Source organism: Schistocerca nitens, chromosome 7, assembly GCF_023898315.1.
Source record: "Schistocerca nitens isolate TAMUIC-IGC-003100 chromosome 7, iqSchNite1.1, whole genome shotgun sequence".
Lineage (NCBI taxonomy): Eukaryota > Metazoa > Arthropoda > Insecta > Orthoptera > Acrididae > Schistocerca > Schistocerca nitens.
In genome coordinates this window covers 416,400,968-416,417,709 of record NC_064620.1, presented here as the reverse complement: position 1 = coordinate 416,417,709, position 16,742 = coordinate 416,400,968, and the positions used below count along the sequence as shown (strand labels likewise).

Below are 16,742 nucleotides of genomic sequence, written 5' to 3'. Positions count from 1 at the left end.
GCATAGCAGTACAGTGCCAAGTGAGTCTCATTTCAGGTTCAAAATCTGTAATTTCAAAATCAGTTTAACAGCAGAAATAAAGATTATAGAAAATTCTCCACCAGTCTGGTGCTACTAAAGTGAATAATTGGAAAATCATGTACAAAACATTGCCAGGTTATTGTTCTGCCCTGCAAATCTTGGACCTGTTTATTCAACCTCAAAGCCAAATGCTAATATTAATTATATTCTAACTTCTGTCTGACAAGAAATTGACTCTTATTATATGTTCTGGGTAGTGTTTCAATTTAATCATTGGCAAGATAGAAACATATTTTCTGCTAATATTAAACAATAACTTGTATTATGTTTAACAGATGGATAGTAATGTTAGAACAAACTTACCAATGCATTTATCATTTGGAGACATGTAAAAAAGTCTCAAATCTTCATAATTCTTTCTTTTTCATTTACAGACATCTCTTACAAAATATTCTCTAAGAAGGATAAGGGTGGAAAAATATGAAAAAAAAGCAAACACACTAAGTACAAAATCTGTCTGCCTAATGTTTCTCTATGTTTCAAGGATCTTTGCAGACCATGACATGAAGAAAACTTTGATTTTTCTTATCAAGTGAGGCATGTAGAATACATGTCTCTGTAGTCATTGTTTTAATATGTAATGATAGAGTTGTGTTCTGGCTGTTGGTAGTTAGATTGCAATTCAGCCTTTGAAGAAGCTTACCTCAGTAATATTTGGCTAGCAAGCAAAGGATGGTGGTGATATTGAGTTCCAGCTTACCAGACTGTGCACCGTCCTGTTGTAAACTGCAGACCTCCTTAAAGTTTTTACTGGAGTAAAATAATGTAGTATTATTGATAGTGATCAATCTATATCATCCCAAACAGGCTCGATTTTCATAATATTTGTACAAGTGGAAGCCAAAACAACTTAATGAAGAGAAGGAGCATAAATGTGAGAATCTGTCAGCAACGACTGGACTGTCATGCTAATGAAGGTGAAATGTTTTTGAAATCACTGGAAATGAAGCACAAGTTCATGACTTTGAACCAAAGAGCAAACACCAGAGTATGGAATGGAAACTTCCAGATCTCCCACCAAGATGGAGTTAAAGAGTCAGCTCTCTGCAGTAAAAAATGAGGTTCACAGTTTTCTGGGACACACAAGGGCCAATTCTGGAACATACCTGGGAAAGTATCAAAGTAAACAGTCAACATGGCAGTGATATACTCTGAAATAAGTTGAAGTTTGCAATTTAAAACAAACACCAAAATCTCTTGCCAAATGAAGTGTTTTTTGCATGACAATGCATGTTCGCATACCATTAGCAGTACCATTCAGACTCTCCAAAGTATGTATTTAGGGATGTTGGAGCATTCACAAACAGCCCTGATCTCACCCTGTTGGATTGAAATTTGTTTAGTTCTTTTAAAGATGGCTTGTGAAGCTATCTATTCATCACAGATTATGGGGTGAAAGAAAGTGATGCCCAGCCAAACAATTTTTCTGATGGTACTGGAAAGCCTTTGCAACAATTGACCACGTGTATTGAAAAATGGGGTAACCAAGTCGAAAAATGATTCTATCATGAATTTTGTACTGTTGTTGAAATAAATTATTGACATATTGTGCAGATACTTTTTTTCTTACCCTCTTAACATTTACATGTCAGTAAATACATGTATGGTGTGAAGCCAGAATTTGTTTTTAGAGATAGTGATGTTATAAATGCTCAAACTACTTTGACAAATGGTTTAGCCACAGAGAGCAATAATTTCTGAAGAAGCATACTTCGTTTCCCTTATTATGTAGAATGATTATGATGTATAGCAACAATGAAGAAAATTATTGCATAGTCACTTCCTTCAATGGAAAATACTTACCTGTCCATTAGAATAGAAATTCCGTATACACCCTTCAAAACCAATTGCATTTGGACTTGCATTCCATTTATAGATTTCTGGTGGTATTTCTTCCCAGTAAATGCCACCAATCTGTAGAGGACCGTTTAAATTCAAACGCTCACTGAACTTAGAAGTTTTGGCCTTTACAAGACAACTTGTTCCATTAAACAATGATGTTTTCATGTCTTGTAGTTCCACCACATCAGCTGATTTGCAATAATCTAGTATGAGATGAACATTCTACAACAAAAGTAAAAAATTATTCATCCACTCCACTTCATCTATTTACTACTAAGTCTGTAAATACAGAAAATTTAGAGGTACCAGATAACATTTTTAAATTTTTTAAGGAAAAAAGGCCAGGACAACAACAGCATTACAAATGCTCAAAAAGTACCCATATATACAAATTAATTTGTGATATAAATGTAAAATGACTTGTTCCATGTCATTACAATTTATAGTGCAAAAGATCCATGGAACATGAAACTAACTAAACTAAACTACACATACATATTCCTTTTCCAGCCAGATAAATAGTGGAGGCTAGATGTGTGTTCATAACCACCATATTTATTTGCATGTGTTTGAGCATGAATTAATTAAAATGAAATTTTAACAAGGTTCAGGCTTGTTTATTTATACCGTGCCATTATATCTCTTTAGCTTGACAGTAGTTAATTATTTAATTCTATTGTTCCTTGAGATTGCTGCAATTATTATTACATTGTAATTTCATTTTAAGTAGTTGGATGATTGTACTTACCTCAGAACCCCAAAATAAATCAATCTGATGCCACATTCCATCATTCAGCTTCTTCTTTACTTTTATAAATATCTCAGTGGTATAATGACCTAAATGAAAAAGTAGTCTAGGTTCACCACTTTTTAATTCCAATGCAATATAATCTGTAATTAAAATGGAATTTCAGAAAATATCAAGCTAATTTTAAGAATACATAATTCAGATATGACACAGAAGACGTTAAAGGATACCTGATATAGTAACCCCATCTATTATGACGGGAGATAGTGGACCATTGTAGAACAGCAATCCATCTTCTTTATAGGTTAAAAATTCTACACTTATATGGTTTTCAGCCTGCGGCTGGATTGATTGGAACCAAGCCCAGCCGCTTCCTTGAAAGCTTCTCACAGTTTGTTGGCAGCGGGGTCCTTCATACCCACTTGGACAGGCACAGCTGCTTCATAAACACATATAATTAAAAAAAAGTTATGACACATTTAGAAAAACTACATCTTAAGTAGAAAACTAACTTTTTGTTTTCTAAATCAGCACAAAGACTTCAGCTCTTTAATTATAATTTTGATAATCATGTAGGAATAATTCTCTATACCATCACTTCTGTATATCTCCATGGTAGATGTTACATAACAGATGGTCAAGCTGAACTCTAGGCACTAGTCTTGGAAGGAAAAAGATTTCAATTTCAATATTTTGGTTGGGAAGGTGATTATTAGTGACAAAGTGTACTTCAACGTCAGATCATGCACCAATCCCTACGTCTGGCAGAGCATGTGTGTCTGAGTTACAAATAGCAGTATATAAGGAAATTAATTCTTATTTGGTATTTTCTAATTCAGTGCAACTAAACAGAGAAATGTTAGATTGTCTGCTCAACATTGTATAGATGATTACTCATTAGTGTAGGACACCACTGAATGTAACTGTGGAAACCGGGTAGCTGTTGCAACATTACTGTCAACTGTTGTGGTGCCACTACCAAGAGGATCATCAGGAGTGCTCTGTGATTGGACCACAACAGAATCCTGTGCATAAGTCAGCCCACAATCTGATTCAATTGTTATGCAAACTGTGGACTGTGTGGTGAGTGTGCAATCAGTTTGGCTTAGGTACTACTGTTCTGGAGGCTGTTTGTCTTAGGGAGAACTTTGATACAGCATGGACTGGACTTTTGTCTGGAATACTTGCTTAGGTTAGCATGCACTGTTTCCAAGGAATGTCTTTCATATATCTCTTGTTGTAAATAAGCCTCAGCAACTCCCCTCTAGCTCAAGTGTAACTTGCCTGTACAAAAGTGGTGATGACTTGTGATCTGTGATTTGCACAAACATTTTTGTAATCAAACAAAAGTGTGGGCTTTCAACCACAGAGGAAGTACAACAAATACTAGTGCAAACAATGCAGTGGTATCAAGAGATAATGACAAATATATTACAGGCAGTGCAAGCATTAAGGAGTGTAGCAGGAGCATCTCACACACCACCAGCATTTACAGATTTTCTATGGTTTAATGAACAAGACAAGTGGAACGCTTACTTTTGATGATTACAATCATACTTCTTGGCTTGTCAGATTTCCGGTACACAAAGAAAAAAGGGTATGTTCTTGTCACAAAATCCCAAAGTGTAACATTTAATATAAAAATTAGAGCCATTAATGAATATAGCAGAACTTGAGTTGTCCAGAACATCTTTACAACAAAAATTTTTCAGCAAAGAAACATATTATTGTAGCCAAGTTATAACTTTGTCAATAAAAAATGGCCTGAATCAACTGAACACAGATTGGGCCACTAACCTACAGGTTTTAAGTGGGGACTGCAATTTTAAATGTTTTTGCTGGCAAAATTATGAAGACACTCTAATAATGGACTTTACAGTGCCTATTACACCTGACTTGAAATTGAGCAATGATGCACTGAGGAGATATATCAATTTTTGATTGAAGTAATGTGATAGCTAAAGTCAACACAACTGGCCACGCAGCCCAGAGTTTTTTTTTATGATGGAAGAAGCATTGCAGCAGTCAGCTCTCCTGCACTAGTCACACAAGACATCACGCCACCTCTGGTGGGGCTCTCGTCTGTTCCATGTACTTGTGACAATGGGCTACATCAGTGACAGCACTACTGCCTATCTGTAAACATGCCATGCATGCAGCACATGCCAAATTGCTATACAACATGTCACAGGTGGAGCAAAAAGGGACACTTGCAGGAAGTACCACATGTTGTAAAAATTCCAGTGAAGATACACCAGTATTTATGGAAGTAAGTAATAAACCTGCTGAATAATAAATCTACAGAAATCCAGATATCTCAGGACAAATCCCAGTAAATGTGCTTCGATGTGTTCATCGGGAAACACCCAGTGAGGTTACTCTTGGACACCAGTGTTTCTGTGTTCCTGCTAAACCATTCTACTTACTTAAGTTTAGGGTTGCCACATTTTCAGGCTGCAGATACAAATCTTTGGACCTATGAACATTAGGGATGTAGATGTGCCACCCGGTGCCACTATGGAAACAGAATGTCTGGCATAATATTACTGTTGACTTTGTTGTTCCAATACCCAGAGGGCACTGGTCATCAGGATTGCCCTCTCATGGGACTACGCCAGAATCAGGCAAATGAGTCAGTTGTGTTGCAATTCATGGAGTGTGTGATGAGTGATATCAGTTTCATTTAGGGATGACAATTGAGGACTCTGTTTGGTTGCTTCGTCAGGAAAGAGGGAAGGAGAGGGAAAGATGAAAGGATGTGGATTTTAAAGGAGAGGGTAAGGAGTCATTCCAATCCCGGGAGCAGAAAGACTTACCTTAGGGGGGAAAAAAAGGATGGGTATACACTCGCACACACACATATATCCATCCACACATATACAGACACAAGCAGACATAATTTTGTGTGTATATTTGTGTTTGTTTGTGTGTCTATCGACGTGCCAGCGCTTTCGTTTGGTAAGTCACATCATCTTTGTTTTTAGATATATTTTTCCCACGTGGAATGTTTCCCTCTATTATATTCATATATAGTTAAAAGGCCTTTACAAATGTCTGCTTGTGTCTGTGTATGTGCGGATGGATATGTGTGTGTGTGCGAGTGTATACCTGTCCTTTTTTCCCCCTAAGGTAAGTCTTTCTGCTCCCGGGATTGGAATGACTCCTTACCCTCTCCCTTAAAACCCACATCCTTTCGTCTTTCCCTCTCCTTCCCTCTTTCCTGATGAGGCAACAGTTTGTTGCGAAAGCTTGAATTTCGTGTGTATGTTTGTTTCTTGTAAATAAACTGGGTGAGTCCTCTCTAGCTTGTATGTAACTCAGCTTGTAAAAGTTAGCTCCAAAAGTACTATAACCATGAGTCTGAAAAAATGTAATGTAGAACGCTTGATTTTCAGCCCAGGTTGAACCCTCTGCCAGGAACTTAATAGTGAATTGGAGAATCACTACGTAGATGCAGATGATATGATTAATTACTTGTAGTTATGGTGGCTTTGAGCCAGATGTTTTAGGGTTACATTCATAGCACAGCTCTTCATTTACATGCTAAAATCATCAGTGTGTGTTAGTACAAGTGCACCACTGTAAGGCATCATATTTATAATGATGCTGCATCTTATACTATCAGATGATTTGATTGAAGGGCACTGCAATGCATGGAACTTGACTGGGAAGGTACAGCTGTCAAAGATGTTGAGACAAACTCTGTGGGTACAGAAACATTATGTAGAGAGAAAGGTTTGAAGCAGTATTGATCCTAATGTTAAGCATATACAAAGATTAAAAAAATGTGGGATACTGATGTTTTTGGCACAGAAAGTTTTCAGAAACAGATGTAATTAAAATAACAAGGATAGCTCATATAGCCATACATTCATAGTGATGATGTTTATTGAACCTCTGGAAGTGGGTCTTCTTATTACTTTGAAGCAGAACTTCATAAGCATTGTTGATTCACTAACAGACAAGAGACAGGGCTCAGAATGTTGTGAGAAAGGATAATTTTATCTCACTGGTAAGTGTGTCAGTGTAACAGTAACTGTGTTTACTAGAAAGCAACAATAGTTTTAAGCATTTGCTTCATGTTCATGGCTGAAAAACAGGTAGTGGATATCAATTGTTAGATCAACACTGGGTGCCCTAAGGATGTATCCCGTTAATCCACTGTGCCAATGTACTGATAAGGAATCTTGAAGATAAATAAAGGTATCATATGTAGTAAGTGTGTAACATATGTACTGTCATACATTTTCTGGATGAGAATATTAAGCTTAGCAATATCTTTTGGGTTTTTTGAATGAAGTAGATAAAGTATGAGCAGTATGACTCTCCTCTTTATACCCATGAAACCATTCTTATCCATAAGACAAACGGAACATCATACTGCATGAGCACTCATCACAGTTATACACTCCATAAATCACAAATCCACAAATCATCAATTACTGACAATATTATTTACTTGGTTACATAAGAAATTTACTCACCAAGTGGTGGCAAAATGCACATGTAAAAGACTATTGTAATTGGCAAGCTTTCAGAGCCAGTGGTTCCATCTTCAGGCAGAAGGGTTGAAGGGGAAGGAGGAAGGGTGAAGGGAAATGACTGGAAAGGTTCAAGAAAAGGGGTAGGTTTTGGGAAAGTCACCCAGAACCATGGGTCAGGGGAGACTAACTGTCCAAGATGAGAAGGAAAGACTGATTGTTGGGGACTGAATCAGATGAGATTTAAAAACCTGAGAGCTTAAAGGTGGAAGACAGGGTCACACGGGAGACAGAATTACTACTAAAACATCATGCACAATTTAATACATGTGAAAAGCTAAGGCACTGTTTATAACAAAGGTGGGAGAGGGCTGGAGAAAAATAGATGGCAAAGACAATGGAAGATGTAGAGAACTAAAATGGAGTGAAGCCCAGAGTAGTTACAGTGAAGAAATGCTGAAATGGAAGAAATTAACGTAAATTAAGGGCCAGGTGGGTGCCAAGAACGGAGGACATGTTATAGTGCTAGTTCCAACCTGTGGAGTTCTGAGAAACTGGTGTCTTGGGGAAGAATCCGGATGGTGCCTGTGGTGAAACAGGCTCCGAGGCCTTGGATGTCATCTTGTAGAGCATGCTCTGCAACAGGATATTGCGAGTTGCCAGTATACACCCTATAATAGCCCTGTAACTGGCAAAACATATTCTATCAAAGGGAGAGCCACTTGCGAAATGACACATGTGATATACCAGCACTGTTTGGCCTTCTACATTGGCATGACTACCAATAAGTTATCAATTAGGATAAATGGGCATAGGCAGAGTGTGTATACCAGCAACCACATGTGGCATCTGGATTCTTCGCTCAGACACCAGTTTCTCAGAACTCCACAGGTCGGAAATAGCACTACAACGTGTCCTTGGTTCATGGCACCCACCTGGACTTAATTTACGTTAATTTCTTCTGTCTCAGCATTTCTTCGCTGTAACTACCCTTTGCTTCACTCTGTTTTAGTTTTCTACATCTTTCATTGTTTTTGTTGTCTATTTTTCACTGTCCCACTCCCACCTCTGTTACATACAATGCACTTAGCTTTTCACTCTTATTAACTCATGCATGATGTTTAAGTAGTAATCTCTGTCTTGCATATTACCCTGTCTTCCACATTTAAGCTCTCAGGTTTTCAAATCTCATCCGATGCAGTCCCCAACAATCAGTCTTTCCTTCTCATCTCGAATGGTAAGTCTCCCCTGACCCGTGGTTCTGGGTGACTTTCCCAAAATCTACCCCTTTTTCTAGACCTCTCCAGTCCTTTTCCTTCACCCTTCCTCCTTCCCCTTCAACCCTTCTGTCTGAAGATGGAGCCACTGGCTCTGAAAGTTTTGCCACCACTTGGTGAGTAGATTTTTGTATCTAGCCAATTAAATAAATACACAAAGCACCAACAGAAATACCACATTCAGTATAACATCACTAGAATCCTGTAGTATCTTCAGTACTTTATGAGTATGAAGTAGTTGATCCATTTCCTATGCTGTCAAAAACATTAGTTTTAAAGTACTAGTTAACATTATCCATACAAAACCATTAGCACCATTAGCTGCAGCTCATATTGCCCTTATCTCAGCAACATTTAGGCAAACTGATGCCATAATGGATATCAACCTATGCTGAATTTGTCTTACGTATATGGTAGCAACAGGATTGTTGTTTGGGTTTTAGTCTAAAGATGGGTTTGATGCCAACTGTCTGTACTAGTCTGTCCTGTACAAGTCTCTTCATTTGTGCATAATTACTGCAACCTACAACCTGCTCACTATATCTGAGCCTTGCTTCCTCTCTCCAATTTTTACCTCCCACACTTGCCTCATTACCAAACTGATGATTCCTTGACACCTCAGAATGTGTTATATCAACTGATCTCTCTTTAGTAAAGTTATACTATCATTTCCCCCCCCCCCCCCCCCCCCCACCTTCAATTTGATTCACTATTTCACTACTTACATGATCTCCCAATCTATTCTTGATCATTCTTCTGTAGCACCACATTTCTAATGCTTCTATTCTCTTTTTGTCTGAACTGTTTATTAGTTTATTGTCCACATTTACCATTCATACAAGGCTAAACTACAGACAAATATCTTCAGAAAGCTATTCTATCATTTAAATTTACATTCAATGTTAACAAATATCTAGTTGCAGGAATGCTTTTCTTGCTATCGGTCTGCATTTTATATCCTCTCTACCTTAGCCATTGTCGGTTATTTTGCTGTCCAAGTAGCAAAACTCATCTGCTACTTGTAGTGTCCCATTTCCTAACCTAATTCCCTGAGCATCACCTAATTTCATTTGATTGCATTCCATTAACCTTGTTTTACTTTTGTTGATTTTCATCTTACAGCTTCTTTTCAAGATTCTATACTTTCTGTTGGACTGATCTTTCAAATCTTTACAGAATTACAATGTCATCAGTGAATCTCAAAATTTTTATTTCTTCTCCCTGAACATTTCTTTGATTCTCTGGCTATGTCAACTTGCATTCATTCATCTGTGACCAATGATGCCTTAGTATCACCAATGCTGGTTCCCATGCCTTGCCGAGCTGAATGCTGGGAACCAACATTGGTGGTACTAAGGGATTGTTGGCTGCATTCAAACGAGTCCATGTTGACACAGATGGAGAATCAAAGTTCATACACTTAAACTGGGCACCAACACACTGACCACACATGCACTGAGCCACTATTTGTGACTGCACTCTTCCTGTGCCATAAATGCGAAGACTGTGACTGACGGGGCACTGGATATTGCTGTGCTCTATTATTCATCTACAATGACGTTAGAGCTCCACCCTTTGGCACCTGTACTTTTCTAACAAGTCAGTGTATATATGAGGTGCAACAACAAAGTAATGAGACTGATGTGAAAAAAAAAGGTTGCTTACCGTTTTAGTAAAGTTTAGTGTTGTCTCCTTCAAAGTAGTTCCCTTCTGTTTGCACACACTTTTTCCAGCGCTTCTGGCATTGACAGTAACATTTCTGGAACTCATCTTCTGTAATATCCTCCAAGAACCTCATCACTGCTTTTTGGACATCTTGTGTTGTTTGAAAATGGTGTCCCTTGACCGCCATTTTGACTCTTGGAAATAGAAAAAAGTTGCAGGAGCGATATCTGGTGAATAATGTAGCTGTGGTAGAACTGAAATTTGTTTTGAGGTTATTAATTGCTGTACTGACAGAGCAGTATGGAATGGCACATTATCGTGATGCAGAATCCAATTATCAGCAATGTTGCCATGGACACAAAGAACTCTTTTATGTAGTATTTCTAAAATTTCTTTGTAGTAATATTGGTTAGCTGTTTCTCTAGGAGGCACCCACTCTTTATGAACAATTCCCTATGAATCAAAGAGGCACACAAGCGTGCATTTCTCTTTTGGCTTTGACATGCAAGCTTTTTTTGGTCTGGGTGATCCCTTTGAGCACAATTGCAAACTTTGACGTTTTGTCTCTGGATCATACTGAAAAAACCAACTTTCATTAGCAGTGATAACATGGCTCAACAATTCTGTATTGATTTCTGTTTGATCTAACAGATCGGCTGCCATATTTTTTTGTGTTTGTAGTTGTTGCGGTGTGAGATTTTTGGGGACCATTTTTGCACAAATCTTTCTCATACCAAGATCTTCTGTTATTATTAGATGAACCATTTCTCAATTGATGTTCAGTTCTTCTGCAATCATTTTCACAGATAATCTTCTATCAGATCATACGAGTTCATGCACCTTGGCCAAGTTGACATCCGTCTGTGAGGTTGATGGTCATCCACTGTGGTCTTTATCTGCAACATTCGTTCTGTCTTCACTAAACATTTTATGTCAATGAAAAACTTGAGCTCTTGACATAACCTCCTTTCCAGAAGCCTTCTGAAGCTTACTGTAAGTTGTTGTCACGTTTTCACTCAATTTAACGGAAAAAGAAATGGCATACCTTTGCGCAATATTATGCTGTTCCATTTCCGAGATGAAAGACACACACATGTGTTAACTTGTTACAGCGCAACTCATGGCTGAGCAGTTGCATCGATGTGCTGCTTGTACTAGAAGCAGCTTATAGACCAAGGTCAAAGATATTGTGCCTATGCAAGCCTGCAGGGTTGCCACATCTTGCAAAGAAAATCAGTCTCATTACTTTATTGTCGCACCTCGTATTAGTGAGCCCATTGTAGCAACACATCAGTAAGCACCTGAAGATGATGAGCAGCTGTCTCATTGAAATATTATGTGGCTTCCATAGCATTATCCAGCGTGACGCCCATGAACCAATGAAGCAGTTACTACATCAGGAAAGTCTCAAACAGCACCACTGGGAGTAGGACTCATTATGAATAGGAATGTAGGGCACAGAGTGAGTTACTGTGTACAGTTCAGTGGTAGGGTGGTTCTCATCTGAATTGACAGTAAACCAATGCTGACAATGACTGTACAGGTATGCGTGTTGATGTTGCAAGCTGAAAATGAAAAGATAGAGAAAGTGTATGAAGATACTGAAAGGGTAAATCAGTATGTAAAGGGAGACAACAGTCTAATAGTCATGAGAGGTTTGAATGGGGCTGTAGGGTAAGGAGTAGAAGAACGGGGAATGGTAGAATATGGGTTTGGTACTAGGAATAAGAGAGGGGAAAGATTAATTGAATTCTGCAATAAATATCAGCTAGTAGTAGTAAACACACTGTTCAGTCACAAGAGGAGCTACACTTGCAAAATATGAGGAGAAATGGTAAGATTTCAGTTAGATTACATAATGGCCAGGCAGAGATTCCAAAATCAGATAATGTGCAAAGAAGTGGGATACAGAAGTACTAAGGAACGAGGAGGTATGTTTGGAGTTCTTTGAGGCTATAGATACTGTGACAATGAATAGCTCAGCAGGCAGTTCAGTTGAAGAGGAATGGGCATCTCTAAAAAGGACATTCACAGAATATGGAAAGAAAACCATTGGTTCAAAGAACTTAACCGTGAAGAATCCACGGGTAACAGAAGAAATTACCCAGTTGATTGATGAAAGGAGAAAGTACAAAATGTTCAAGGAAATTCAGGAATACAGAAATACAAGCCACTTAGGAATGAAATAAGTAGGAAGTGCAGGAAAGGTAAGGTGAAATGTCTGCATAAAAGATGTGAAGAAACTGAAAATGAAATGATTGTCAGAAGGACTGATTCAGCATATAGGAAAGTCAAAAGAACATTCACTGAATCTAAAAGCAAGGGCAGCAACATTAAGAATGCAATGGGAATACCACTGTTAAATGCAGAGGAGAGAGCGGATAGGTGCAAAGAATATAATGTAGGTCTGTACAAGGGGGAGAACTTGTCTGATGACATGATAGAATACAAAATGGAGTCAATTTGGAAGATATAGGAGTTTCAGTATCAGAATCAGAATTTAAAAGAGCTTTGGAAGACTTAAAATCAAATAAGGCTGAAGGGACAGATAACAATCCATCAGAACTTCTATAATAATGGGGGAAAGGCAACAAAATGACTATTCACATTGGTGTGTAGAATATATGAGTCTGGCGATATACCATCTGACTTTCAGAAAAATAGCATGCACACAATTCTGAACACTGCAAGAGTCAACAAGTGTGAGAATTATGGCACAATCAGCTTAACAATTTATGCATCCAAGTTGATGACAAGAATAATATACAGAAGAATGGGAAAGAGAATTGATGATGTGTTAGATGAAGATTGGATTGACTTCAGTAAAGGTAAAGGCACCAGAATGGCAATTCTGAGATGAAGTTGATAATGGAAGCAAGACTAAAGAAAAATCAAGATATGTTAACAGACTCTGTCAACCAGCAAAAGGCTTTCGACATTGTAAACTCATGTAAGGTGTTCAAAATTCTGAGAAAAATTGGGATAAGCTACAGGGAAAAATATACAAGAACCAAGAGGAAATGATAAGACAGGAAGACCAAGTACTAAGTGCTTGAGATGTTGTATTTTCACACCGCCACATCTCATCACATAAAACACTGATTTGAGTAACGAAAGGGGTCAAGAGCCATTTATTTGTCAATGTATAATATTTAACTACACATTGTAATTATGTATTTTGACAATTTACAAGGAGGAATGAATCCAGTGCCACTGATGCGCCTAAGAAACTATAGACTAATTCAACGTGCATGTAAAAACATTGATATTAAAGACAGACTCTGATGACATTAGAATATTACAAAAAACAAGCATGCAACCCATCGTTCACTGCAGGATGGTATCACTCTCTTTTTATCTCCTAGATAAAATGGACACATCATTACATAGGCTTCATTATTAGACTTGTAATTTGTTAAACCCTACAGATAAATACTGTCATTTTGTTGCATGTGGGACTAGCATGTGTGAAAAACGCAGAGTGGTTAATGAATGGGCATTTCTACATGATTTCTAAGCTTTTAAAAGCACTCATGCTCTGTCATTGTTATTGACATAGGTGTTAACATGTTATATGGAGTTAATGACCAAGTTCGTAATTATAGTGTCAATTACTCTAAATTTGTGTTTGCTTAATCATTTACTTTCTATGTGCCAGGTTTTTTACAGAGCCAACTGTGTCTGACATGTCATTGTGCAGACAGAACAGTTGAGGCCAATGTTAACATACTACTTATATTCCCCCTTTGTAATATTCTTCAAACTCAGTTTTAAACTGGCCCTTAGGTTTTCAGTGCGAGTGACATCCGGAAATTTCTTAGCAAACTTTACTTCTCCAATCGCTCATCACCCGCACAACTCCTCACTGTTCCACAATGGTACGTGGCACTTTCTAAATGTGAAAGGGAGCCACACAACCACAATGGTATGTGGCACTTTCCAAACGGGAAAGGGAGCCACGAAAGTATACGTTGTTTCCCCTCCTCAATCTGATGCTTAATAACAATCGTAATAATATTTCCTTACATCAGATGTGGTACCCAAACAGGGATGTGAATCAAAATCATAGCTAACCCTCTTGTTTTTAATTTCATGTGGGACTGGAGACGGAAATTTTCTGGAAAGGATGGACGTGGCTCATATTCTGGTGACTACCAACAGAACAATAAAATACAATTGGAGGCCATAATTGCAGGTGCAAGTCACTGTTTCAAGACAACGCAAAGCGAGTAGAATCCTTTGTGTTTGCGAAAATCCTGCTTCTGTAGTGCATTTTCTGAGATTCAGGTGCTGTGCTCATTTAAAATCTAGCTTGCCCGCCAAACCCCACTTCATTTCTCAAAAACGTTTCATTGCAATTGTTTTACTGTAATTGTCTATATATGTTCTCTTGTTGTCATTCTTGTCATTCAAATCCAAGCGAAACACTGACTGCAATAATTTTTATTCACAAGACAGTAGTAGTGCTATTCATGAACAGAAGGTGACAAAGATATTTGTTTTCTTTTCAACAGGAGAAAGGACAAAATAAAAGTTTTTAGGAATTGAGTAGAAAAGTCACACTGGACTCTATATATGGAAGATGCATCATAACAGAACGGAATGAAAATCAGCAGCCAAACTGCAGCAACAGCCAATATTAAAAAACCTGAGAAGTTAAAATTAATAGAAACTTACAGACACAAAAAGTGACATAACTCTCCTTATTGCATAACACAGTTACCTATGTTGTGATGCGCAACAGTTGTATAAATATATATGCCTATTAACTTTGCTGATGATAAAATAAGTACCCTTGGTCAATATGCCACTTCTGAAAGCATTATATCCTCTCACAAAAACATCCCTGTCTCCAACATCTCCTGTCAGCCAGGATTCTACAGCTATCACAATATCAGGCTCAATGGAGTCAGGCATCTAACAGAGCACTAAGGTGTCTTTTGGTAAACTGAAGGTACATGGTTAGTGATGTGTCGGCAGCTGGGCCAACACCTTGTAGAATGAAGTGGCTGAAAGTGCACGCTAAACTAACGCAGACGGGCGTGAAGTACTGGAACATGAGACTTATTAATGAATAAGAAGAAAAGTACGTAGCTGGAATAATATACTTAACTTTATTCTCTTGTTGGAATACATCTCTTGAATAGTAGTAAGCTATAAGCACTGATACAAATGGCGCCTTGCTAGGTAGTAGCTATGGAATAAGCTGAAGGCTATTCTATCAGTCTCTCGGCAAATGAGAGGAAGACTTGGTAGGTCTGGTCGCAAGCTATGTCGTCCGTACAACTGGGGCGAGGTCATGTCCGTGTCTTGTGACCTGCCATGTGGTGGCGCTAGGATTGCGATTACACAGTGGCGACACGCGGGTCCGACATGTACTACAGGACCGCGGCCGATTTAAGTTACCACCTAGCAAGTGTGGTGTCTAGCGGTGACACCACAGTTAGGAAAGAAATAGAATTCAGTATATTAGTTGATGTAACTGTGAGATGTGAAAGACGTAGAATACTGGCTAACAGGGCATACTGGGGGCACGGAAGTTTTCACAAGAGAATGCCAAGCATTCAGAAGGGACAGAGAGGCCATGGGTGTGGGGTATATCTTTTAGTGTATGGAGCATATGCATCCCAACAACCTTTCTGTGATAATGTCAATGAAATCCTAGGGGCATGGCTCAGCACTTGTAGAGGGGAAACAACAATTTGAAAAGAACAAATTGCTATTCAGTTTATAAAGGAGATGCTATATCTCAGACAGACATAATGAAAAGTATGTTAGAAGTGTCCAGCTTTTGGACTATGTTCTTCATCAGAAGTAGAAAACACACACACACACATATTCAGACAAGCACAACTCACACACACACACACACACACACACACACACACACACACACACACACACACACACACACATGGACACTGTCAACTCTGGACATTAATGCCTGGAAGAGTTAATGTAACAAGCATGGCAAATCATGAGTGGGATAGTATTGTACTTGAGAAATTGTTGGGTTTTGGGAAATTGGCTGAAAAGAAGGGTAAAAGTGTATCTATTGACTGAATGCTGAACCTACTAGGAATGTATCAGAAAGGAAAAGTGGACTCACATGGCTGGAATCAATCTGCTGCAAACAGGCTGAGCTGGAAAGGGGCTATCAGCAATTTGTTACAGAAAACACAAGGGATGATAATATACTGGATATTTTTCTAATGAAATTAGGTGATAAACAGCATAAAATGGACATAATTGAGGGGATAAATTACCATAATTTTGTAGTATCTGAAGTACACTTAGAGAATACAAGGCTAACAAAAAGCAAAAATGGCACAATTGCAGAACATCACACAGAAAATGTGGAGGAAATACACTGAAGTTCAAAAAGACTGGTATAGGCATGCATATTCAAATACAGAGATATGTAAACTGGCCGAATGTGCCACTGCACTCAGAAACACCTATATAAGAGAACAAGTGTCTGGTGCAGTTGCTAGATTGGTTATTGCTGCTACAATGTCAGGTTATCAAGATTTAAGTGAGTTTGAACATGGTGTTATAGTCAGCACATGAGGAATGGGACACAGCATCTTCAAAGTAGTAATGAAGTGGGTATTTGCCAGTATGACCATTTCACGAGTGTAGCATGAA

General features: G+C 38.2%; 1 protein-coding gene across 1 annotated transcript in view; it reads right to left on the bottom strand.

Moving 5' to 3' along the window:
- Positions 1-16,742, bottom strand: part of LOC126195109 (neural-cadherin-like) — a 126,102-nt gene that overhangs the window by 85,356 nt on the left and 24,004 nt on the right. The window contains exons 6-8 of the mRNA XM_049933578.1: positions 2,902-3,107; positions 2,672-2,814; positions 1,885-2,145 (exon numbers count right to left, since the gene is read on the bottom strand). Of these exons, the coding sequence (XP_049789535.1) occupies positions 1,885-2,145; positions 2,672-2,814; positions 2,902-3,107 (610 nt within the window). The remainder of the gene's footprint in view (positions 1-1,884; positions 2,146-2,671; positions 2,815-2,901; positions 3,108-16,742) is intronic.